General features: G+C 58.1%; 3 protein-coding genes across 5 annotated transcripts; 2 read left to right on the forward strand and 1 right to left on the reverse strand.

The window, feature by feature from the left end:
* Positions 1-132: 132 nt before the first annotated feature.
* On the forward strand, positions 133-13,235 carry RHBDF1 (rhomboid 5 homolog 1). Of its 3 annotated transcripts, XM_034670748.1 has the most exons (18): positions 133-245; positions 6,152-6,292; positions 6,362-6,492; positions 7,381-7,594; positions 7,911-8,120; positions 8,193-8,315; positions 8,388-8,545; positions 9,016-9,273; positions 9,390-9,501; positions 9,637-9,711; positions 9,802-9,963; positions 10,860-10,960; positions 11,118-11,181; positions 11,546-11,640; positions 11,804-11,879; positions 11,950-12,050; positions 12,182-12,335; positions 12,557-13,235. In XM_034670748.1, the coding sequence occupies exons 2-18, from the start codon at positions 6,176-6,178 to the stop codon at positions 12,974-12,976; spliced, it is 2,571 nt and encodes an 856-aa protein (XP_034526639.1). In that variant the 5' UTR covers positions 133-245; positions 6,152-6,175; the 3' UTR covers positions 12,977-13,235. The 3 variants fall into 3 exon arrangements, with proteins under 3 accessions (XP_034526639.1, XP_034526638.1, XP_034526640.1); XM_034670747.1 differs by having other exon boundaries at positions 6,152-6,492; XM_034670749.1 differs by lacking the exons at positions 133-245; positions 6,152-6,292 and having other exon boundaries at positions 6,355-6,492; positions 6,860-7,594.
* A 634-nt stretch (positions 13,236-13,869) lies between these two features.
* On the reverse strand, positions 13,870-16,683 carry SNRNP25 (small nuclear ribonucleoprotein U11/U12 subunit 25). The gene is made up of 5 exons (XM_034670750.1): positions 16,439-16,683; positions 15,533-15,623; positions 15,174-15,279; positions 14,538-14,612; positions 13,870-14,069 (listed from the first exon to the last, which is right to left on the reverse strand). Exons 1-5 carry the CDS (start codon positions 16,478-16,480, stop codon positions 14,012-14,014), a joined length of 372 nt encoding a protein of 123 aa, XP_034526641.1. The 5' UTR covers positions 16,481-16,683; the 3' UTR covers positions 13,870-14,011.
* A 140-nt stretch (positions 16,684-16,823) lies between these two features.
* Positions 16,824-20,768, forward strand: POLR3K (RNA polymerase III subunit K). The gene is made up of 3 exons (XM_002920149.4): positions 16,824-16,998; positions 18,892-18,979; positions 20,214-20,768. Exons 1-3 carry the CDS (start codon positions 16,888-16,890, stop codon positions 20,339-20,341), a joined length of 327 nt encoding a protein of 108 aa, XP_002920195.1. The 5' UTR covers positions 16,824-16,887; the 3' UTR covers positions 20,342-20,768.
* Positions 20,769-23,399: the final 2,631 nt, after the last annotated feature.

The following is a 23,399-nucleotide window of genomic DNA, read 5'->3' on the forward strand; positions in this document are numbered from 1 at the left end:
CGGGGGTGTCCCCAGGCCCCTCCGAGCTGCACCCTCCCCCCCTGACGTTTTGCTTCCCGGCCGCCGCCGGTGGGTGGTGCTCCAAGTCGAAACTCCAGCTCCGAGGGTGGGACTCCTCGGGATCATCCCCGTCCCAGCCGTCGTCCCTGGGGAGGGGAGTCGTGTCACCAATAATAGCCGCCGCCGCGGGGCTAGGGGCGGGCACTGACCCTACTCCCGCTTCACCGCCCCAGTCTCCCCGCTCAGTAAGTACGGGACCTGCAGGGACCTGGAGCCGCTCCCTAAGACAGCCCCCTACCTTGTGCTTAGGGGCCAAGAGAGCGGAGGTGGGGGGCGTGGGGGCGTTCCCAGAAGCAGGCTTTCTATTGGCAGGAAAGATGGCTGGACCCCAGGTGCTCGGGGCACCGGGGGAGGGCGTGGCTGTCTGCCCTGCTGGGGGCTTGTTTGTGCCGGTGGGGAATGGGCAGGGGATCTCGCAGCCATGCCTGCCCAAGGCCCAGCAGGTTCCCGGCCGGAGCGCGCTCCGTGCAGCTTGGGTTGTGTGTCTCTGTCGGGTGGGCGGGGCTGGATCTGGAGGCCCTAGCCGTGTGCTGGGGCCCCCCCCCCCCAACCTTGGGTCTTCCTGACTGAGAAGATTCAAGGATGAAACTGGCTTTTCAGGTTTGGCCCAGCCAGATGCTGGGTTCTCCCCACCACCCTCGAGCCAGCCCCAGCCCCCTAAAGAGCCCCCAGAAATTAGGAGGAAGATGAGGAACCCCGCAGCTGGCTGGGGGCCAAGAGGTCCCTCCGCTGAGCCCCCTGCCACCAGGGGCCATTCTGGCAAGCTGGGTCCTTTTCCCTGAGAACAGGGCAGGGCTGGTAGGTGGGCACAGGAGTCAAGTGGCTCTAGATTGTAGGTGCCAGGCCCCTGGCCCCATCCCAACCCTTCCTAACAGGCAGCCAGCTGCCCATTGCGCAGACAGGCCGACTGAGGGCAGCAGAGCTGGAGAATTGCTATGCCAACATCCCTCATGCAGCATTAGTGTCCCGGCCAAGCTGCTGTCCTTGGGAACTCCTATTCTAGGGGGCCCTCGGCTCAGAGGGGGGCACCCAGGTCTCCCCTGCCTTTTAGGGCCCTCCCTCAGGGTCTCCTCAGCTCCCAGCGACACACCCCATTGCTCCTCTCCATGGATGTGAGGTGCCCCCCCTTCGGGCTCCAGTTCCCCCACTTTGGTGTCTGTGACAGGACCCGCTTTCTGCCCAAGATCATATTCCCTGGCTTCTGCCCGTTTTCTGGGTTGGGTGTGTTTGAGGGTGACCCCCTCCTCCCTGAACTGAGATGCTCTGGGCTGGGATACGGTGGACTTGCGGGCCCATATGGGCTAACCCCACCCTGGGGGGCTGTGGCCGGGGCCAGCTAGGCAGGCACACCGGTTCCCTCGGACCCCAGCTCCGGGGCAGACATTGTCCAAGGCTTTGAACCCCCTTGGAGGCTCCGTGACCTCAGATGGTGACTGGCCTCTCTGAGCCTCCGTTTTCTTATCTGGAAGATGGATACAGAGGACTCTTCCCAGGGGTCGTGATAGGTCAGCAGGGTCAGTGACACCCAGGTTTCAGGCATGTGTGCCAGGCTTCTGATGACAAGCCATTTCTGCTCTTACGACAGACTTGAGGACTTGGCTTCCCCTCCTGGGACCTCTCTTGTACTATCCAGGAGCTGGCCCGTCCTGGGAGGAGGTCCCTAAGCCCAAGGGTCTCAGGGCACCGGGGAGGACATGTGTGTCAAGTTAGTGGGGGAACTTCTGGGGGCGCTGACTGGTGGCCCGACAGCTCATCTGTCCTTGAGCCAGGCATGTTGGTAGAACGTGGGCCTTTCCCCTCTGCAGGCTGAGGGATGCTTTCATCCTGACATCCAGCTAGACCTCAGATTGTGGAAGCCAGAATCTGCCATAGCTAAGTCTGTTCCCTTGTGCCTGTGCTGACTGCCTGTGTGGCATGGACCTGCAGCCTCTCTGAGCCTTGGGGCTCTCCAGCCTGGGATGTATTCACCCCGCGGCCTCCGTCGGAGCCAGTGGGATCTGGGGCTTGGATTCTGGTTGTGGTGACCCCCAGGTCCATCTGTGCCTGTTGAGCCTTTGGGGAGCACCCCTCCTCAGGGCTAGTGCTCTGTCTGCCCTGCCCTCTGTGCTTAGGTCCTGTAGTGTCGTTATCACCAGGGATTCCCGTGCCTTCGGGGCCTCCTGCAGCACAGAGCTTTTCGTTGTGTTATGGGCCTTCTGCACGTCTGTCTGGGGTGATGTCTGTCCTGTGATGGGTGAAAGGTGAGGTGGGGATTGATGTGTCCTCCTGGGGACTGGCAGAGGGCACTGTGCAGGCCATCAGCTAGGTCTCGGGCCTGCGCCGCTGCTCTCTGACCTCGTTGGCCTCACCGAATAGTGGCAAGCTCTGGGAGAGTTGAGGAGGGCTGAGGACTCGACCATTACCATTTTTAGCATGTTGCCATTTATACATGAGACAAGGAGGCACAGAGAGGCCAGGTGACTTGCTTTGCTACACAGCAGCATGTGGTGGTGAAGCACTGGATTCTGGGATGCCACACAGCTAATGATTCCCGCTCGCAGTTGGGCATCAGATTAGGGGTCAAACAGAAGAGGGAGGGTCAGAGGTCAGGACTCTAGTGCGGAGGCTGGAGGATTTGGCCCCTCCTGGGATCATGCTCAGGTGAGCTGGGGACACGTCTGGGCAGGTGTCCTGGGGTGGGGCCCGTTGCTCCAGCTGACCTTGGCGGTAGGCAGGCCCCTGGGTAGGGCAGGGCTGGGGCTTGGTGGGTCTTGTCCTGGGGCTGGGCCATCCCGGCTCTCCACTCAGCCTCTAGCTGCCCCTGCTGGCATCGTCCTGCCAGCTGGCAGAGCAGGCCTGAGTGCCCCGTGGCTGCCGGTCACACCTGAGGACGCAGTCTCACTATGGCTCTGGCCACTGGCTAGGCTGGGGCAGGCCACACTGCTCCCCAGTCTCCTCCTGCCTCTTGGCTACCCCCTGCCAAACTGGGCATCTCTGAAGGCTCCTTCTCCCGGTGCCTCCCGTGGTTGTACACACTCTTGGGGTCTCCTCCTCCCCTCCCCTGCCCCTCCTGTGGCTGCCTCCAGGGAGCTCCCTAGAGCTGGCAGGCGTCACGTCACCAGCATGGGGGATTGGGTCAGCTGTGTACCAGGCACTGCTGTGGTCCCTAAATTTCAGATGAAAAAATGGAGGCTTGCAGAGGGCTGCAGGTGGTGAAGGGGAGCAGGGTCTGCCCAGTGTCTCAGGCCAGGCACTCCCCTGGCTTCCCGGCCCCTCTTTTACCTGTGCGCTGTGCCAGCCCTAGGGTCCCGCTCCTCCCAGGGCAGGAACAGCTTCAGTGGGACCTGCCCCTGTTCCCACCCAGCCCTCCACCCTGAGGCTGTGGCTACTCTGATTCCTCTCCCTCCATGTAAAGCAACCCTAGTGGTCCTGTGACCCTGCGGGGCCCTCGGCCCTCAGCCCCATCTTGGGCCCTCATCAGGAGCCCATGCTTGTCCTGTGCTGCCCAGAGTGCCTGCGGGTAGTGTCTGCCCCTGTTTCGGGCCCCCTTGCTGGGCTCGGTGCCCACCCTTAGCACTTGCTAAGCCATTGTCCGCACTTCCTGCTTCACTTCTAGATGACCAGTTAGGGGTCTCCTGATGGGGCTGGGCCCTGGGTGGGCAGCCTCGACTGTTGCCAGAGTGATTCAGATGATGTGTGACCCCGAGTGATCAGGCCCTTGCTGGCCTGAGGTTTCTTCCCCCACGGAGGGGTCAGCAGGGCAGAGATGCTGTTGGGATTCCCCCCTGAGGGGCTGTCTGGGAACAACAGCCCACTGTGTGCCTGGGGGAGGCCTGGACACTGAGCCACTGTCTCCTCTGGGTGGGCATGTGCCCCTCCCCGGCCCAGACTCTTTGTCCTCTGGGCCCGCCCCTCCCCCACACCCCTGGGGCCCACTGTGGAGCACCCCCGCTGTGACTCCCACCCACTCCAGGCACAGATGGGGAACTATGCACAGAGGGGTGGGGCAGACCAGGAACCTGCAGCACTGGGGGCAGGGTGGGGATCCTGGAGCCCTGTGGCTTACAGAGCACCCTCCCACCTCCGCCCCCAAAGCAGGAGGGCCTTGGGTGGAGGTGAGGGACCACAGGAGATCTGGGGATACAGGCAGGGCTCTCGTGTCTTCCACATGAGCTCAGTGGCTCTTGTGTTCCTGGGGCCAGCTGCAGGTCCAGGCTCCCTGGACACCTCACCACCCTTTTCCCACTTCTTTGCTTGTGCTGTCCCTGCCCCGACCTCGTCTCGTGGTCAGCTCCTCCTCCCAGACCCAAGGGAAGGGTCTTTTTAAGGAGCCCCTCATCGCTCTAAGTCATGAGCGTGGGCCCCTGCCAGCCCGTGCTCAGAAATGACCGATGTTTCCCAAACAGTGGCTCTGGATCAGGCCTGTCTTGGATGCTGTGGCCCAGCAGTAAGAGGACAGCCTACACGTGGGTGAACCCCTGAGCTGTGCCAGGGGAATCCAGGGCTGGGAGCATCTGTCAGGGGTGGGGCCAGCCTGAGTAAGGCTGTGGGTCCTTGATATGTGGGGTTTTGGGCAGAGTGCATGTGCAGGGGTGGGGCGTGACTAGAGTCCTGAGATGGGAGGGAGCTGGCTGTGAGGAGAGGCCTTGGGGGCAGTGGGAGCTGGGAGGGTCATGGATGTGTGTGCTGGTGTAAGCCAATCAGCTAGCAGACGTTCCTTGTACCAGTAAGTTGAGAACCAGCCCGTATGGCTTGGAGGTGCTGGGAATGTTTGGGGAGGCTCCTGGAGAGGCCAGTCCCCTGGCACCCTGCCTGTGGATTCCCAGGGGCTGGTCCAGGGCCAGAAGGAGCTGTCGGCAGTACCTGGGGGGCCTCTGTTTTGTGGAGGGGCAGGAGGGGCTGTTCTCAGCGTGCCCTCCTGGTCCGTGTGGGGGTGGGAATTTTATTTATTTGAGAGAGAAAGTACGAGCAGGGTGGGGTGGTGGTGGTGGTGGGGGCAGAGGGACAGCAGGCTCCCTGCTGAGCGCAGAGCCCTCCACCGTGGGGCTCGATTCCAGGACCCTGAGATCGTGACCTGAGCTGAAGTCAGAGCCGCTCAGGCGCCACCCCCAACCCGAATTTCACAGTCTGTCTGGTTCCCAAGCTCTCTGATGTAGGGAGGCGTTTTGGGGTCTCTTCCCTCCGAGTATTGGTCGGCCACTCCCCTGCGTGCCCCATAGTGTGCTTTGGGTCTCCCGTTTCCGACACCTTGTGATCCTTCTTTTGGCGGGGCGGGGGGCAACCGGAGCTGCCCTGAAAGTGACCTTTTGTAAGGCGGGGAGTAGAGTGCCCAAGAGGCCATGGTCACACAGTCATTGCCTCACTGTCACATGGCCAGGCAACGGAGGCCCAAGTCAGACCCTGGCCTTTCCAGGTCCTGGGCCCTTGCCCTGGGTCTCCGATGCGGAGGGAGGGCTGGGGGCGGTGTGAGGAACCGCTCTGCCCCCCGCCGGCCTGTCCGCTCCATCACCACCTTCCAGGCTTTGCTAGATGTCACCTTACGGGGGCATCGTGGCTCAACATACTGTATCTACTTACTTGTAGGTTTGGTTTTTTTAAGATTATTGATTTATTTGAGAGAGAGCGAGCGAGCGAGTACGAGTAAGGGGAGGGGCAGAGGGACTAGCGGACTCCCCACTGAGCAGGGAGCCCACATGGGACGTGGGGCTCGATCCCCAAGACCACGACCTGAGCTGGAGTCGGACACTTCACAAACCGGGCACCGAGGCGCCCCGGACTTACTTATGGGGCTACTGTCTGTGTGGACCGTAAGCTCCAGGAAGGCAAGGGTTTTGTCTATTGTTTTCTTGTTTCCCCCCCAGTGTGTCCCTCAGCACCTAGGAGCGGCTCCTAGCAGGTGCTCCAGGATTTGTCACGAGTCTCTGTTCCGACACGAATGGGTTTGCACTGTCTGCGGGTCTTGTTGGTGCCCGCAGTGTCTCTTGGGATAAATGGCGCGGGCACGGAGCACGGACAAGGACTCGCTCCGGCGTCAGGGCCCAAGACCATCCCTGGGCCCAGGGAACCTTGTGAGGGCAGTGAGCACCGTTACTGAGTGACACCTCCCCCCCAGGCCTGCCTTGTCCCCTCCGGCGCCATGAGTGAGGCTCGCAGGGACAGCACAAGCAGTCTACAGCGCAAGAAGCCACCCTGGCTAAGGCTGGACATCCCGGCTGCGCTGCCCCCGGCGGCAGAGGAGCCCGGCTTCTTCCAGGTAGGCCCTGGCCGGCAGGGGCCGTGGGGGTGCCCCGTCCAGCCTCCTCACTGTGAGCCCACCGCCCAGCCCCTGAGACGCCAGGCTTTCTTGCGGAGTGTGAGCATGCCTGCCGAGACCGCCCACGTCCCCTCGCCCCACCATGAGCTCCGGCGGCCGGTCCTGCAGCGCCAGACGTCCATCACGCAGACCATCCGCAGGTACGCCACTGCCATCGGCTCCGCCACGTGGGGGCTGGGGGACAGAGGTAGGCACAAATGTCCCCTCTGGGTACCAGGGCTGGGAGTGGAGCCGGGGTCCCTCCCGCCTCGGCTTTCTCCTCGATCTTGTTCCCCACGTTACCCTGTTCTCCTTCTGCTCTGGGGACCGACTGCTGTCCACCTACCAGCTTGTCTGCTCCCCTCCAGCACTCGCTCTCTCCTTCTCTGTCTCTCCCATCCCAATGCTCTGGCCCCTGAACAGCCGACAGGTGCGCTTTGGGCGTGTCCACACTCTGCCCCTCTTGGGTCCCCCTGCTGCCCGCAGGGCTCTCCCACAGCGCCGGTCTCTCTCTCGGTCCCTGCTCAGGTACCTGGGGCCGGGCATGAGTGTGTGGACATCAGGTGGCGTGTGCATGGCTTGTGATCTCTTGGGAGCTGCCGGTGCCGTTGGTGTTCCCCGGGGCTCCTAACAGCAGGTGCTGGTGGTGTTTTCCCTTGCATGTCCAAGCAGTCTGGACAGCTTGTCTGGGCTTGCAGTGCCCACCGCCTGAGTTCTGTGGTGTCTGAGGTCAAGCTGCTGCCCGGGGCCAAGCTCTCTGGCTGAGGGCTGAGCTCTGCGTGCCATCTGTGGGCTCAGTGTCTCCCTGTGAAACCCCCTCTCTGTTGGGTTGAGGATCCATGTAAAGTACTCACTTGGGCAAGGCCTGCCCTCTGCAGTTCTCATGGGAATTTGGAGGTGGCTCATCGTTTAGGGGGTGGCCAGGGCCGGAACCCATTCGTCCCCTTAATTAGAGCCAGCCCACCTGGACCCTGGAGTGGCTGGAGGCTCCAGGAGGGGGGCGTCTGGGGGAAGGCTGGCTCCCCCTTGCTGAGGCCCTCCCGTGGCAGGGGCACCGCCGACTGGTTCGGGGTGAGCAAGGACAGCGACAGCACCCAGAAGTGGCAGCGCAAGAGCATCCGGCACTGCAGCCAGCGCTACGGGAAGCTGAAGCCGCAGGTCCTCCGGGAGCTGGACCTGCCCAGCCAGGACAACGTGTCTCTGGCCAGCACGGAGACGCCCCCTCCCCTGTACGTGGGCCCGTGCCAGCTGGGCATGCAGAAGGTATGCCCGCCCCTGCTGCCTCCTACCAGCCCCTCTCTCTGCCCCCCGGCCGGGGCTGGGGACGCAGCTGGCCTGAACACAGGAGACTCCGTAGAGCTTGTGGTGTGGGAGGGTGGTCAGATGGGCCCAGCGAGGTACCTAAGATTCCCTTGGGGACCTGGGGCCGGGGGAGGGGACAGGGTCCTGGGACCGTACCACAGGGCCCGTCTCGGGATCTGAGACCATGCGAGGATGAACAGCGGTGTAAAGGCACTATAGGTGAGGACAGGGAGCGATGACCCAGGCCTTGACCCTTCTGTCTCCTTCCATCTGCCAGATCATAGACCCCCTGGCCCGGGGCCGGGCCTTCCGCGTGGCGGATGACACGGCCGACGGCCTGAGTACCCCGCACACACCTGTCACGCCTGGTGCCGCTTCCCTCTGCTCCTTCTCCAGCTCCCGCTCGGGCTTCAACCGGCTCCCGCGGCGACGCAAGCGCGAATCGGTGGCCAAGATGAGCTTCCGGGCAGCTGCGGCCCTGGTGAAGGTGGGTGCAGGGGCTGGGGTGGGGTGGGGACTCAGCGGCCACCACGCTGCACGCTCACCTCCTTGCTGGCAGGGCCGCTCTGTTAGGGACGGCACGCTGCGCCGGGTACAGCGTCGAAGCTTCACTCCCGCCAGCTTCCTGGAGGAGGACACGGTGGACTTCCCCGACGAGCTGGACACGTCCTTCTTTGCCCGGGTAAGAGCACAGGGGCATCACCCACGACCCCTCTGTCTGCGTGCCCCACCCTGATCGCATGTGTTTGCTCAGGAAGGAGTCCTCCATGAGGAGCTGTCCACGTACCCAGACGAGGTGTTCGAGTCCCCGTCAGAGGCAGCGCTCAAGGACTGGGAGAAAGCCGCGGAGCAGGCCGACCTCACCGGTGGGGCCCTGGACCGGAGTGAGCTCGAGCGCAGCCACCTGATGCTGTGAGTGCTGCTGGCCCAAGTGGGGCTCGGACCTTTGGCTGCCAGGAGCAGCTGGGCCCTGGGACACTGATGCCTTGGAGGGCCAAGGGAAGGAGTTGCCTCGTGGATTGTGAGCCCAGCTGCTGCACTGTGCTTGTGGGACCCAGGGCTGGGCACCTTCCGTGCCTCAGCTGCCCAGCTCGGGACGGGAGCATGATCCAGAACCCACGAGCTGCACGGAATCCAGCAGGGAGAAGGGGGTGTTGTAATTAATGCCTGTGGGTTGTCCAGGACCCTCACGTAGGTCAGCTTCCACCTCTTCCAACCCCAGAGGGGCTCAGGATTGCTTTTCCTGCCGAGCAGGAGGCTGAATGCTTAGTGCCTTCACGGCTAGATGGGAGCAGGACAGAGTGGGAGGGTCACCCTCGTCCGTGAGGGATTGCAGCGGGTGGGGTGTCTAGGGCGGGGGGTGACTGCGCCCCTTCCCCCAGGCCCCTAGAACGAGGCTGGCGGAAGCAGAAGGAGGGTGGAGCAGCGGCCCCACAGCCCAAGGTGCGCCTGCGGCAGGAGGTAGTGAGCACGGCGGGTCAGCGGCGGGGCCAGCGCATCGCGGTGCCGGTGCGCAAGTTCTTTGCCAGGGAGAAGCGGCCCTACGGGCTGGGCATGGTAGGCCGGCTGACCAACCGCACTTACCGCAAGCGTATCGACAGCTACGTCAAACGTCAGATCGAGGACATGGACGACCACAGGTAGGCATGGGGTGGGAGTGTGGGGGTGGGACTCAGCTCCAAGCAGGCAAAGCTCCCGGGTGGGGGCGGGTTCTGTGGGTTGGGGATGTCGCCTCTGCTGACGCTCTGCCCTGCAGGCCCTTCTTCACCTACTGGCTCACCTTCGTGCACTCGCTCGTCACCATTCTAGCCGTGTGCATCTATGGCATTGCGCCCGTGGGCTTCTCGCAGCACGAGACCGTGGACTCGGTGAGCGCTGGCACCCTTTCCAGCCCTACCCCGCCCCGTGGAGTCGGGAGTCGTGGCTCTGAATCCCCTCCTGCTTCACCCTGGGAGGAGAGGGCCAGAGTGGGTTCTGTCTGATCTCCTTCCCCCACCTTCCAGGTCCTGCGGAACCGCGGGGTCTATGAGAACGTCAAGTATGTGCAGCAGGAGAACTTCTGGATTGGGCCCAGCTCGGTGAGGGCAGGGCCTCGTGGGTGTCAGAGGGTGGGAACCCTAGGCTGGCAGGGGGCCAGGGCCACCGCTGCACATCCCCCTCGTCCGCAGGAGGCTCTCATTCACCTGGGTGCCAAGTTCTCGCCCTGCATGCGCCAGGACCCGCAGGTGCACAGTTTTATCCGCGCCGCGCGGGAGCGTGAGAAGCACTCAGCCTGCTGCGTGCGCAACGACCGGTCGGGCTGCGTGCAGACGTCGGAAGAGGAGTGCTCGGTGGGTGCTCCTGCCGCCGCGCGCATGCGCGTGTGGTTCAGAGCAAGGGCCCCTGTTCACGTGTATTCCCCGCCTCTCCCATCACCGACGACCGCTGCAGGGAGCGTGGCATTTGGGCATGCTCCTTCTGCACGTGTGGGTCTCGTTTTTGTGCACAAGTGGTACCGTCTTAGTCCTTGTACTCAGCAGTTAAAAGAAACCCCCAAAACAAAGATTCATCCAAGTTTAAAAAAATTTTTTTAAAAAGATTTGTGTATTTAGAGAAAACACAGGGGGGTGGGGCACAGAGGGAGAGCAGACTCCCTGCTGAACACGGAGCCGGCCTCTATCTCAAGACCCTGAGATCACGACCTGCGCTGAAAACAGGAGTCGGACACTTAACCGACCGAGCTGCCCAGGTGCCCCCGGCCAAGTTTTAATTACATCATCCTACATGGAGGTGCTCTAGTTTATTACCAGTTCCCGGGTTGTGGTTGTTTCTGTTTTTAAGCTGATAGGAATTCTGTTGTTGGGCTCCTTTTAATAGTCTCCCAACGTGCCCACACTTTTTTTTTTTTTTAAATATTTTATTTATTCGACAGAGATAGAGACCGCCAGCGAGAGAGGGAACACAAGCAGGGGGAGTGGGAGAGGAAGAAGCAGGCTCACAGCAGAGGAGCCCGATGTGGGGCTCGATCCCATAACGCCGGGATCACGCCCTGAGCCGAAGGCAGACGCTTAACCACTGTGCCACCCAGGCGCCCCTGCCTGCACATTCTGGAGTGTAATTTCATTGAGACTGGGTTGTGGGTTAGGGTGAAAGTCTCAGTGGCTCTGCTTCTGATTCCTGCTTCCTGTCGACTACACTGGTTAAGGGGTGGGCTCTGACCAGGGCCTGACCCTGTGTCCTCCCACAGTCCACTCTGGCAGTGTGGGTGAAGTGGCCCTTCCACCCCAGTGCCCCAGACCTTGCCGGCCACAAGAGGCAGTTTGGCTCTGTCTGCCACCAGGACCCCAGGTCAGTCTTGCTGCACCCCACCCCCCCTTACCATCTTTGTTCATGGCTCTATGGGGTGTGGGGGGAGAGGGTGTAGCCCCCCCCTTGTCATCAAGCTGGACAGGTGTGGATGCCAAGGAGATAAAGCAGGGTCTGACCACATATTGGGTTCATGCAGGGTGTGTGATGAGCCCTCCTCAGAGGACCCCCACGAGTGGCCAGATGACATCACTAAGTGGCCGGTGAGCCAGAGGAAAAGGGTTGTTTGGGAATCACCCTTGCCATATGGGAGAGGAATCCACACTTCATCCGTTAGTGGTGCCAGAGCCCCATCATGGGACCACCCCGTATATTCAGATGCTGTGCCCTGGCTTTTGCCCAGCCCGTCTGCCTACGAACACCTGCTTCTCTGAGCAGGTAGCCAGTTGGGAGGTCAAGTAGCATTGTTCCAACTTGACACACGGCTCATCTGAGACTCATGCCTGAAGCCAAGGGAGCCTGGTTTCCTACGCTAGAACCTGTGCATGTTGCCCCAATCCCCAAGCATGGCGTGGGGTCCAGGGTTGGGGGAGGCCCTAACCCAGCTCACCCCCATTTGTGACCCAGATCTGCACCAAAAACAGCGCTGGGAACCACACCAACCACCCGCACATGGACTGTGTCATCACAGGCCGGCCCTGCTGCATCGGCACAAAGGGCAGGTAGGTGCGCTTGTGTGCGGCCCGTCGTGGGCGCGGAAGATTGCCCTGGGTTCCTCTCCCTCGCCAAGTTCTGCCAAGGGGCCTGGGTGGCGGTCGGGTGCCCCTGCCCCTGGGCCCCGGCAGCCCCCTCTCCAAGCCCTGTCTACCGTGGCCGACCTTCCAGGTGTGAGATCACCTCCCGCGAGTACTGTGATTTCATGAGGGGCTACTTCCACGAGGAGGCCACACTGTGCTCACAGGTAGGGTTAGGGTGAGCGTCCCTCCCCTCCCCCCCAGCCACAGTGGGCGCTGATGGGCCACTCTGCACAGGTGCACTGCATGGATGACGTGTGTGGGCTCCTGCCCTTCCTCAACCCCGAGGTGCCGGACCAGTTCTACCGCCTGTGGCTGTCCCTCTTCTTGCACGCTGGGCAAGTGATAACATGTGGGCTGAGCCGGGGTAGGTGGGGTGGGTGGTCCCAGGGCCCCTAGGAGTGGCTGGCCAGAGAGGGTGAAGGGGCGGCCTCCCCACTGACGCCCCACCCCCCCGCCCGCCCCATAGGATCCTGCACTGCCTGGTGTCCGTCTGCTTCCAGATGACCGTCCTGCGGGACCTGGAGAAGTTGGCCGGCTGGCACCGCATCGCCATCATCTACCTTTTGAGTGGTGTCACTGGTAACCTGGCCAGTGCCATTTTCCTGCCATACCGGGCAGAGGTAAGGCTGTCCCCCAGGGTGGGGACCCTCCCGAGTGTACCCTCTGCCCATCGTAAACTGGGTCCCGAGTTTGGATCCCTGGAGAGTCCAGCCTGGGAGCAGCATCTCCTTTTGGCTCCTCATCTTGACGCGCTCTGGGCCATGGGGAGCGGGAGGGGGAGATGGGGCTCCGGTGGGTCTGCTCAGCCTCAGCAGCTCACCGCCACCCACACTGTCGCCAGGTGGGCCCAGCCGGCTCGCAGTTTGGCATCCTGGCCTGCCTGTTCGTGGAGCTCTTCCAGAGCTGGCAGGTCCTGGCACGGCCCTGGCGCGCCTTCTTCAAGCTGTCGGCCGTGGTCCTCTTCCTGTTCACCTTTGGGCTGCTGCCCTGGATCGACAACTTCGCTCACATCTCGGGCTTCATCAGCGGCCTCTTCCTGTCCTTCGCCTTCCTGCCCTACATCAGCTTCGGCAAGTTTGACCTGTACCGCAAGCGCTGCCAGATCCTCGTCTTCCAGGTGGTCTTCCTGGGCCTGCTGGCCGGCCTGGTGGTTCTCTTCTACGTCTACCCCGTGCGCTGCGAGTGGTGTGAGTTCCTCACCTGCATCCCCTTCACGGACAAGTTCTGTGAGAAGTACGAGCTGGACGCCCAGCTCCACTGAGCGGGCTGCGGCACCGGGGCCGCGTGCTGCAGGCAGAGCCAGGCGCACGCTCCGCCCCAGGTCTCGCGGGCCACGGGACTGGGCCTGCCTGCTTGCCGAGCCCTGACCTCTTGCGCCTCGTTCGCCGCTGGTGAGCTCCTCGTACTTCAGGGCATTGATAACACCAGTTCCCACGATTACCTTCTAACTAGTTTCTTGACGACCACCTCATGTGGCCAATAAATGGACCGGGAGCGTTTTAGCTGCCACTAACTTATCAGACCTGCCTCCTCTTTCTGGCTTCTGGCTAGGGCTGTGGAGGGAGGTCCTTCAGGCCTCTTCCCCACCCTCCCCTCCCGTTTACAGTTCCCCAGAACAGGGAACTAAGTGTCAAATACACCTCCCAGTGAAGTCCCTCAGCCAGGTGGATGGCTGTATCCTGTCCCCCTTCCTTACGGTGACTGGAAGCTGACAATGAGAGGAGAACCCACGGCTGTGCTGTCCCATTTCCCCCCTCAACATGGAGAAGCACCCTGACCCCAGCCTTCCCTCTCTAGCCAGCAGTGCCAAGTTTAGGCACAGGCTACCTCCCTTTCCAGGAGCCAAAGGGTGAAGGGTGTTGCTACAGGTGAACCCTGTGAGCTGAGGCTGAACACCTCACCCACATACTGTTGGATGCAAGGCCCTTATTATTTCCCCACAAGCACACAAAGGAAGCCGGCCATCTGCTTTTATTTCCCCTTGCCGTAGAAATCACAGCGAAAGGGTCTTACGGCCAGGGGATGGTGCGGCCGCAGAGCTCCAATGAAGCATCTTAGACCTTAGGACTCACCTGCACCGTTTTCTGCCCTTGCCTGCCGTCTGTGACTGGGCAGCAGCGGTCCCTCCTGCCCCAGGTACTGTGGCTTTCGGACTTTTCGAAATAAGAAGCAAGTAGATTTATTTTGTACACAGGGCCAGGCCCATTTGCCACGTGATAGGTTGTCTGGACCTAGGGTTCAGCTGTTTCCCAGCTGGCTACAGGCCACCAGCACAGAGCTGTCCTTGTCTGGAGGGTCATTTTTGCCTCAGCTTTTTGATGAAGGACACTTCATCCCGATTCCGGATACCGTAGCTGGAAAAGGAGGAGAGCTATAATGTGTGATCTGCAGAAGGTATGTCTGACTCCTCGCCTGAGACTTGTGAGGGACCAAGAACGAACGGGTAGGCAGAGCACTGTGTCCAGCAAGGTGAGAAAGGGGCAGTGGCCATCCTCTCACAGACCTCCATTGGGCCAGTGGGCAACCTCTTACCTGCATACACACTGCCTTCCTCTAGTTCTGGGAAGCTCTTCACTGCCAGGGGTGAGCACTGTTCACACTGCCCCTATGCCTCCCCATTCCAACAGGGAGGGCCCCCAGGAACCTCCTTGCAGGAGGGTATCAGTCCAGCCAGGGACTCTCCAGGTCTTACGAGTTCCCCAGTAACTGATTTAAGACTCCTCCTTCCTGGGAAGAGGCCCCAACCCTCTGGCAGAGCTTGGGCAACTAGAGGGCAATAGACCAGGTGCCTCCCTGCGGCTCAAAATGTGGCCTGAACTTACTCTCGAAGCTTCTTCCTGTCCTCTGTGAGCTTTTCTCCTGCGGAGGTCAGGTAGTAGGTCCTCCAAACATAGGACCTGCAAAATTCAGGTGAGGGTTCAGGTAAACCTCAAGCAGGGTGACCGGGCAGCTGTATGTGAGTGAGATGGGCTCAAGATGCTCAGCTCTAGGAGGGCCCAGGGCAGGCGGCCTCTTCCTGGCATTTCCTGTACCGTGTACGCACCAGGCCTGCGGCAGCCCTAGGGAGGCAGTGCTCAAAGGGCAGCTGGGGACCAAAGGCACCTCACTAATGAAATAGGGGGCAGTGCCGAGACACAAACAACGAACACCTGACCCAATGGGCATGAGGAGAGCACCCAACTGAAGATGGGGTGGGGCCACTGACAACTGCCCCATCTGTAACTAGGGAGACCACTTAACAGATCCTGGAAATGACCTGAGATGCCCCCCATTTAAGAAACCCAGCAGCCCAGGTGGGGCGATGTGGATGAAAGAGCAAATGAGACAGGACTCCCAGGCACGGAGGCACCCACCATGCCTGAAGGCTCGGGATGGGGAACTCAGAACTCACCGGTACTTTGTGGCACACATGCGACAGGTGCTCATGCAGCACCTGTCCTTCCCGCTACTCCACTTACCAGCTGATGTGCTGAATGCCTCCTTCGCGCTCCTGCCTGAGTTGCACGTATCTCTGAATGGCCTTCTTCAGGTCCAGGACTGTGGCGTTCTGTACCACAACCACAGCTGCAACACAAATGGGAGAACAGCCATGGCGGGCATCCACAGCCACAGCCTCGGACGCCAGGAAAGGGACCCAGAAGCTCTGTCCAGACAGTTCTGGATGGAGACTCGAACCGGGTGGAGGAGGCTTGTGGTTGGCCCAATACCCTTGGACGTGGTCCTGAGTGCCCTCCACCCCCCCCCCGCAGCCATGTCAGCATCTTGCCTGGGTGAAAGCTCACACTGCAAGGTCCAAAGGGAGAAGGTGAGCACTTACGCATTATTTCTCCATCCATCTTGCACACTCGGACCGTCATTGCTTGGCCATATTCTAGTGCTATTTGGGAATTGACCTCTTCCAAAGTAACCTACCAAAAACAAAACAAAAAAACCACCCAAGGGTTGGAGGTGGGAGCCTTGGCTCTCTTTAGTAACCCAAACAACAACAAAAGAAAACAAGCTGATAGTGTCTAAAAAGCAGTACCATGTTTTATGAAGGACAAGAAAGATTTCGGTTCTATGTTAGGGTTTCCCAGTTCCACCCACATTGTGTATTTAGTGTCCAAAGCTCGGGAAAAGAAGAGTACAGAGACGGGAGGATGAGGATCGGATCTGGGTTCTGGGGCTGGGTAGGAGTAAGAACACTGTCAGTCCAGGGCCCAGGATGACGTTGAGCTGAGGCGGCGGTGCAGGACTTACCAGCGCACCAAAAAACCAATAATGATATACATTTTAATACAACTTAAAAAAAAAAATCCAAGTGAACTTCCAAACTCCAAGATGGGCAAAACAGCGAAGATTTAAAGACAGGACTGTGCCGAGCCATACTGACGGCTGATAAACGAAACGCCATCAATACTGATCTTGTCTTTCACATAAAGTTCCACTGTTCTGTTCGCCACAGACTTTCCCACGACCGCTGAGTTCTGGAAACAGTGTATTAAAAGGTCACGTTTCCCGACCAGCGTTTTCCGCGCGCCCCCTGCAATTCTGCGCGCCAGGTGAGAGCCTCGCGCGCCCCCGCGCCCCCGCGCCCCAGGCCCAGCCCGGTTAAGACCTTCGTCGGAGCCCAGAAGCGCCTTCTTGAGGCCTCTGGGCCGCAGCCGCCCACCAGGGCCTCCCGAGGCCCGTCGGGGCCGCGGCCGTGGGGGAACGACCCCGGCGGCCCCCCGCCCGCGCGCACCTGGATCGGTAGGTCGCAGAGCAGAGGGTCCTGCACGACCATGGCGAGACCCTCCTGGAACACATCCACCGCCTCGGAGTGTGGCAACGCCTCCTCTTCGTCCTCATCGTCTTCGGGCGCCTCGGCCCGCACGGCCGCCTCCGCCTCGACGGGCTCCAGAGCGCCTCCCGCTCCCGCGCTGCCCCCGCACCGCAGCTGCGCGCAAGCGACCGAGACGGGGACCGCAGCTCCGCCACGGGGAGGGCGAGGGGGCGGGGCTGCCACGAGGACCAATGAGAAGCTCGAGGCCGCCTGCCGCAGTGGTTGGTGGGAGCGCGAAACCGGCCTGTGCATTGGCAGGCGGGGGGGGTGGGGCGGATGCCCGGACCAATGGGAGCTCGAGGCGGGCCTAGAGTCGCAGCCCCGCGGCCGCAGGGGCTGCCGGGAGCCTGCGGGGCCGCGTCGGTGCCATGCTGCTCTTCTGCCCAGGCTGCGGGAATGGGCTGATCGTGGAGGAGGGACAGCGCTGCCACCGTTTCGCCTGCAACACCTGCCCCTACGTGCACAACATCACCCGCAAGGTGCGGCCCGGCAGCCCCGAGTCCGCCTCTGCCCCTCGGCTACAGGGTGCACCCGGGATGGGCCGTTTGTCCGTCCGCGATGCCGCCCCCTCGGGCCCCGCCCGGTCGTCACCCCCGCGCTGCGGCCCTAACCTCGCCCTGGGGCCCCCGGCCCCGCGCGCGCTCCCTGCGCTGCATTCCTGGCAGCGGCCCAAGGGGTCAAGTCCGTCCTCTGCGCGGAAAACCTCAGCAGCTGCCCCGCGCACTCCCGGGACACCAGCCTCTCCACGACCTTGCGTGTCGGGTGGCGAGTTCCAGTGCACGCGTCCTCCCCAGTCCCCACCGCGCACGTGCCCCTGCTGCCGGGGCCTTTGCACACGCTGGCTGCTCGGTGTACTTTTCCTCTGGGTAGCCGTGCCCCTCGTTGGTCCTGTCTTTACTCAAATGATGGCTCGGTTTGAAACTTCAGCTCCTCCCCCCATTTTATCCGTCTTCCCTGTTTTATTTTATTTTTTCCATAGAACTCATTACCTTCCAGTATACTGTGCGACCGACTTACGTGCTTTGTTTATCAGTACTGGGACGTAAGGTTTAGGAGGGCAGGGATTTCCTGTTTTGTTGCCTCTTATGTTCTGATCCGAACGTCGGATGTAGTGGACGTTCAATACATGAATAATGCTGTCGGTATTATAACTTTTGTTCCCGTAATAATCTGTGTTTGTTAGCACGCTTCTACTTTTTAGAAGTAGATAACTTCTTCACGTGTGCATGCTACTCCACCATAGTGCTGTGTTGTGGGAATTTAGGATCTGAAACTGAGGGAAGAGTGAACTCTTAGGTAACCCTGAAATTTCAAGGATATTTGGCAAAACTTGGGAAGAAAGCCAAGTGTGATGTCCTTTGAAAGCTCTGGCTGGGCCCTCCAGCCAAGTGACTTTAGTTGTTTCTCTCATCTCCGGTAATCTAGCACCCTTGAAGTGTGGGAGAAGGGGAGGGTCCCACCTGCCAGGTTTTCCTTCCTGCTCAGGGTGTGTCATCCAGTCGGTGCAAAGGTCTTCTCACTGCTGTGTCGTCACCGCACTGAAATAAAGTTGTCAGACACCGCCCTGAGCGGCTGTGCAAGACTGCCTCTGCGAGGGAGAGCAGCAGCAGCTGAATTCTCCACATAGCTCTTATTTTATTTTTTTTCAGAAAAGCAAGGATAGATGCCTCAAAGTCTGGGAAAGGAGTACAAAGGGATGGCAAGTATCTTGAAGCCATAAAGCAGGCCTGCACCCTTCCCGACACGCAGGGAGGCAGACGTGGGATAAGGGAAGAGCGGGATGTTTCTGCTAGTCATCGCCAGGTGCAGGAAGAGGGACCTACGGTTGCATTCTTTAAAAGCTCCTAACCTATGCCCTGCTCTTGGGAATCACGGGAGCACTGCTGACATTTCGCCTGCTTCCACACTTACTCCTTAGGTTTACAGTACATTTTCATTCTTTTTTATTTTTTTAAAGAGGTTTTATTTATTTGAAATAGAGTGAGCATGAGCATGGGGAGGGGGAGCAGAGGGAAAAGCAGGCTCCCCAGTGAGCAGGGAGCCCGATGCGGGACTCGATCCCAGGACCCTGGGATCATGACCTGAGCCGAAGGCAGACGCTTCACCCACCGAGCCCCCCAGGCGCCCCTACAATACATTTTCTAAGAATGACTCCACACTGCTCAATCTGCCTCTTTTGGGCAGCATCCTAAACCCGGATTCTTTAAATTCCAGTGGTGAGTCCCGCTCTCTGAGAGTAGAAACTTTGGATTCTTTTAATGTCCCTTCAGTGTGTGTTGAAGGAAGGAAGTCTTGGTGGACGGTGCGGTTTGGTGGCCCGGGTTTGTACTCTCTGCTTACTTGGAGCTTGAAGACCTGCTGTTGTTTGTTAGGTAACAAACCGGAAGTACCCCAAGCTGAAGGAAGTGGATGATGTGCTTGGTGGAGCGGCTGCCTGGGAGAATGTTGACTCCACCGCGGGTGAGAAGGAACCTTTCCTGTGAATTGCGCTGCGGAGAAGTGTGAGGCTGCAATGCCTGAGTCCGTGATGCACTTTGAGGAAGGGAGCTTCCAAAAGTAGAAAGTCTGTGTATTTCCCCTGAGACAGACAGTATTGGCACAAGCCCCAGAGTTGTACAGGCTTGGGTTAGGCTCTCAAAGTGACCACCTCACATTTTATGACCTTGGTGGCCTCCCTTGCTCTCTCTGCGGGTATTCCGTATTCACCGAATGTGAGAGCGTGAAGTGAGCCAGACAGCATTTGGCATCCAGTGGGCTCCGCAGGTGGTAGCTATGATGACAGCAACAGTGACAGGAGTCACAAAAGTCAGAGCCTCAGGAAAACAATATGATCTGTGTGTTCGGGTGTAGATTTTTAAAAGTTAATGCCAGAGAGCATTCAGGTGCTGACTTCAAGTCTCGTTTCATGTCTGAAAGAGGTAGACATGACCGAGGAGGGACAGAGGAGAGCCCTACACACAGCTGTACGGCGTGGAGGAAGAGCCAGTTCCTGTGCAGGGCGATCTTTTTTCCCTATAGAATAACGTCCAAATCTGATATGATAAAATTAGCATTGGCAAATTTGATTAAAAAAAAAAAAAGAATTATGTACCTAACGTTCAAAATGGTGTTTGAGAGTGTTTGAAGGTGTTACCGAGACTAGGGTCAGTTTCTCAAAGTGACGTCACTTTGCCTTGAGGCACCTGGTAAACGTGTGGGATGTGTGGTGAGATATTCGTAAGAACAGCCTGGGGAACTGCTGCCAAAGTGGATCCCTAAATTTAAAGGGAAGTGGATTCATTGTCCACTGGGGGCTCCTCTGGGAGGGTGAGAGGGCCCAAGTGATGGAAATGCACTGAGAAGCATCTGCAGGGACTGGACCCCATAATGCACAGGGTAGCCATAAGTCACTTTCCTTGTTAGGTGTTCAGCCAGTCTTCAAGCAGATTTGAGAAGAAAAATGGGACCCAGGGAGGGGAGCTGGCGTGTTCTCCAGGTCTCCTCGATTCCCTCAGTGTGAGAGCATAGTGGGAATGATGCCACTAATTGTAACCTTAAATCGTGGTGCAGGTACCCTAGGCAAGGGATGCCATGTGAGTGGGGCCATGGGAGGGTCTTTGCTGCCTTTCCATAGCACCTACTTCTAGCAGGTATGTTTGCTCATGAACGTCTTTTTTTTTTTTAACGTGGGTTACTTGTTTTTCCTCGTTGCCAGAGCCGTGTCCTAAGTGCGAACACCCTCGTGCCTATTTCATGCAGCTTCAGACCCGCTCTGCAGACGAGCCAATGACCACCTTCTACAAATGCTGCAGTGCTCAGTGTGGGCACCGCTGGAGGGACTAGGGCCAACAGCCCCGCCGCGTCAGTGTCTGCTTACCTTGTTCCCCAGGCTGGATTCCCAGCCCGGAGTGTAAACTGTTCGTCCGGAAGCATCTTTGCTGGTGTGGCAAAAAGCTAACCCTTTCAGGGGAGCTGGCCAGGGTGCCAGCAAATGAAGGCCATCTGGCAGTCAGTGGATGAGCTCATTTATGTCCAGCGAGACGGTGTGTGTGGAGTGAGCGTCCTCTGTTTAATGGCCTGCTTGTCGATCTTGCATGTGTATTGGCTAATTGACATTCTCTCACCATCACGCTTCTTAAATAAAGTAATAAAGTAAAATTTTATAATGTAGTGCATCGGATGTCCCTAAGTATTTAACTGTAAATTGTAAACTTATTTTATCACCATATTCTGAATATTTAATTAAAATGGAAAGTCTAATACTGCTTTTTCAGTTTTTATCTTTTGTCAAGAAGTGTGTTTTATTTTCATTAATCGTACAAATAATTTGCTCTAGTATCCCAGGGCACACTGGAGAATTTGGCAGTCAGCCTGGGGGTCCCCTCAGAGACCCGCAGGCTGGTGGCATCGGCACGGGTGCCCGGGTCCACGCTGCAGCTCGTCACTCCTGTCCGTCGTGCGGGTAGCTCTTCTTTCTCCACATCACGCCTGGGGTGTCTCGAAGATGACGAGAGTGGGGAATCCCCTGGGTTCTTAGGAGATTTCACTCCGCTTCTCCTGCTCAGTGGTCTCTGGCTGGCAGGGTGTTCTTATCCAGCATCTCCATTTTCTCCAGCTGGCGATTTCCCCCGTGTCCAGCTTCTGCCATTTTCCTAAAGCGGTCTGTGGAGTTCTGCTCTGAGCCCAGTGCCTGGTCCTCCCACTTGGGTTGCTGCAGTGAGAGACCGCTCCTCAGTGTTGTAAACGCTTGGAGAAGGAGACCTCAAACTACTGCCACACCTAGGGCTCTCCTGCCACAGCATTGCTAATACCATGGATTTCAGTTCGTGTTTCCTAGGGTTGCAATAAATGTATCAGACAGAAGATATTTCTATTTTTTTCCTTCATCTTTTCACTTGCAAAAGAGAAAGGACATCCCAGACTAGAGGGAGGCAGGATGGTAGTTTGTGGACGGCTTGGTTTCTTGCTCAGGACCTCATACTTAAGTTTCCAAATCTCTTTTTTTTTTTTTTTTAAAGATTTTATTTATTTATTTGACAGGGAGACAGCCAGGGAGAGAGGGAACACGGCAGGGACGTGGGAGAGGAAGAAGCAGGCTCCCAGCGGAGGAGCCTGATGTGGGACTCGATCCCAGAATACCGGGATCACACCCTGAGCCAAAGGCAGATGCTTAACAACTGCANGTGGGAGAGGAAGAAGCAGGCTCCCAGCGGAGGAGCCTGATGTGGGACTCGATCCCGGAATACCGGGATCACACCCTGAGCCAAAGGCAGATGCTTAACAACTGCACTACCCAGGCGCCCCTTAAGTTTCCAAATCTCTTAATAATGAAGTCTTACTCATGAAATCATGGGATGTGAATTCATACCTTTGATACAGATGTGTACGTTTTTGAGACTTGGTTCTTTTCCAGAAATGACTAATCTTGAACTTTGACACAACGGTGGTTTTTGTTTTGTTTTATTTTAAGTAGGCTCCAAGCTGGAGCCCAATGCAGGGCTTGAACTCACGACCCTGAGATCGAGAGTCCTGTGCTTCACTGACTGAGCCACCCAGGAGCCCCCACACGATGGCTCTCGTTTTGCCATAACATGGAGACCAGGCCCTGAGCCCATTGTCTCTAACTGGTTATTTTCCAAAATAGTGTGTCCTGGGTATACTGATGAGATTTTGTGGTGTGGGTGTTGCCTTTAGTGGCTTCTATTTATGCCATTAGTTTTTGTGTTTTATGTTGTTTTCCATCAGTTGTATTTCCTCAGATCTGCGCTGTTTCCTGTTGGGTCCGTGGGGAAGACGGTGCACTCTGAAGTTAGCCTGCACGTCTGTGTAGCTGGGAGCCCTCAGTCAAATTGCTGAGCCTCTGCCTTCATTTCCTCATGTGTGAAGTGATAATAGTCAATTTCAGGGGTTTACAAACTTTTTCTGTAAAGGGCCAGAGAGTAAATATTTTAGGCCTTGTGGGTCAAGAGTCAAAATCTCGGAAAACAAACGTAACACCAGTTTTCTAAAGACAAAATTCATAATGTAATTGTCGTAATTGAGTACAGCATTTTGTAATGGGGATCTAATGAAAAGAATGGGTATCGTTTTGCTTAACTGGGGTTCAAAGTTAGCATTTCTTGTTATCAAAATAGATTCCAAATACACATTTGTTAATGCTGGTGAGGCACAGGAGAGCAGGTGAAGGTGACTGTTGACGTTACCAGTACACTGAGTAGAGCTAATACTCATGAGAGCTGCAGATCATTTCCACAAAGAATTTGTCGTAACACGTACTGGTAGGTTCCAGTCCGTGGTCTACTCAGTCCGTGTTTCCTCACCTGCAGTTGTCGGGTGTTCTGTGCAGGCCATGCGTACAGCCCAGCTCCGCGCTGAGGCATTGACTTTTCGGAGGAACAGTTGAGCAATATCAGTAACGTGGGTGGATTCGTCGAGATTCGAGGGAGATCACTTCGAATCATCCGCCTCGTTTCTGATTGGCTTGCTGTTGCTCCCCGTGTCCTTATCTGTGTGAACTGCTCTCCAAAAGGCTGAGAGTTGTAAATTTATTTTCTCTGGACACACTTCTTCAGCTGCTGCAGTTACACACAAGTCACCATCAGTAAGAGGCTTTCCTGGCTTGGTTAACAAATGAGCCGCTCAGAAATTTAATTTGGTCGCTTCATTTTCGTATTTAAGTTTTTTGAAGAAAGTCTGTGCTGTGTTGAGAATGAGCCAGTGACTGTGCGTAGTCTGACAATGTTGACCTACCGAAGTGTCATTGCATAGTAAACGTTCCTTTGTCAGCCAATTTGATGATGCAGTCGTCCACACTGTGCCTTAGAAGGGTGACGTAGGGGGGCGCCTGGGTGGCACAGCGGTTAAGCGTCTGCCTTCGGCTCAGGGCGTGATCCCGGCGTTC

This window comes from Ailuropoda melanoleuca, chromosome 10, assembly GCF_002007445.2.
Source record: "Ailuropoda melanoleuca isolate Jingjing chromosome 10, ASM200744v2, whole genome shotgun sequence".
In the NCBI taxonomy this organism is placed as follows: Eukaryota; Metazoa; Chordata; class Mammalia; order Carnivora; family Ursidae; genus Ailuropoda; species Ailuropoda melanoleuca.

Coding starts and splice junctions, on each gene's coding strand:
- RHBDF1 (XM_034670747.1), top strand. CDS start 6,176: ATGAGTGAGGCTCGCAGGGACAGCACAAGCAGTCTACAGCGCAAGAAG. Junction 9,712..9,801: donor TCTGGATTGGGCCCAGCTCG/GTGAGGGCAGGG, acceptor CCTCGTCCGCAG/GAGGCTCTCATTCACCTGGG. Junction 10,961..11,117: donor GTCTGCCACCAGGACCCCAG/GTCAGTCTTGCT, acceptor GGGTTCATGCAG/GGTGTGTGATGAGCCCTCCT.
- SNRNP25 (XM_034670750.1), bottom strand. CDS start 16,480: ATGGTCGTGCAGGACCCTCTGCTCTGCGACCTACCGATCCAG. Junction 14,613..15,173: donor GGCATTCAGCACATCAGCTG/GTAAGTGGAGTA, acceptor TGAATTTTGCAG/GTCCTATGTTTGGAGGACCT. Junction 14,070..14,537: donor GACAGGAAGAAGCTTCGAGA/GTAAGTTCAGGC, acceptor CTCCTTTTCCAG/CTACGGTATCCGGAATCGGG.
- POLR3K (XM_002920149.4), top strand. CDS start 16,888: ATGCTGCTCTTCTGCCCAGGCTGCGGGAATGGGCTGATCGTGGAGGAG. Junction 16,999..18,891: donor TGCACAACATCACCCGCAAG/GTGCGGCCCGGC, acceptor GTTGTTTGTTAG/GTAACAAACCGGAAGTACCC. Junction 18,980..20,213: donor GAATGTTGACTCCACCGCGG/GTGAGAAGGAAC, acceptor CCTCGTTGCCAG/AGCCGTGTCCTAAGTGCGAA.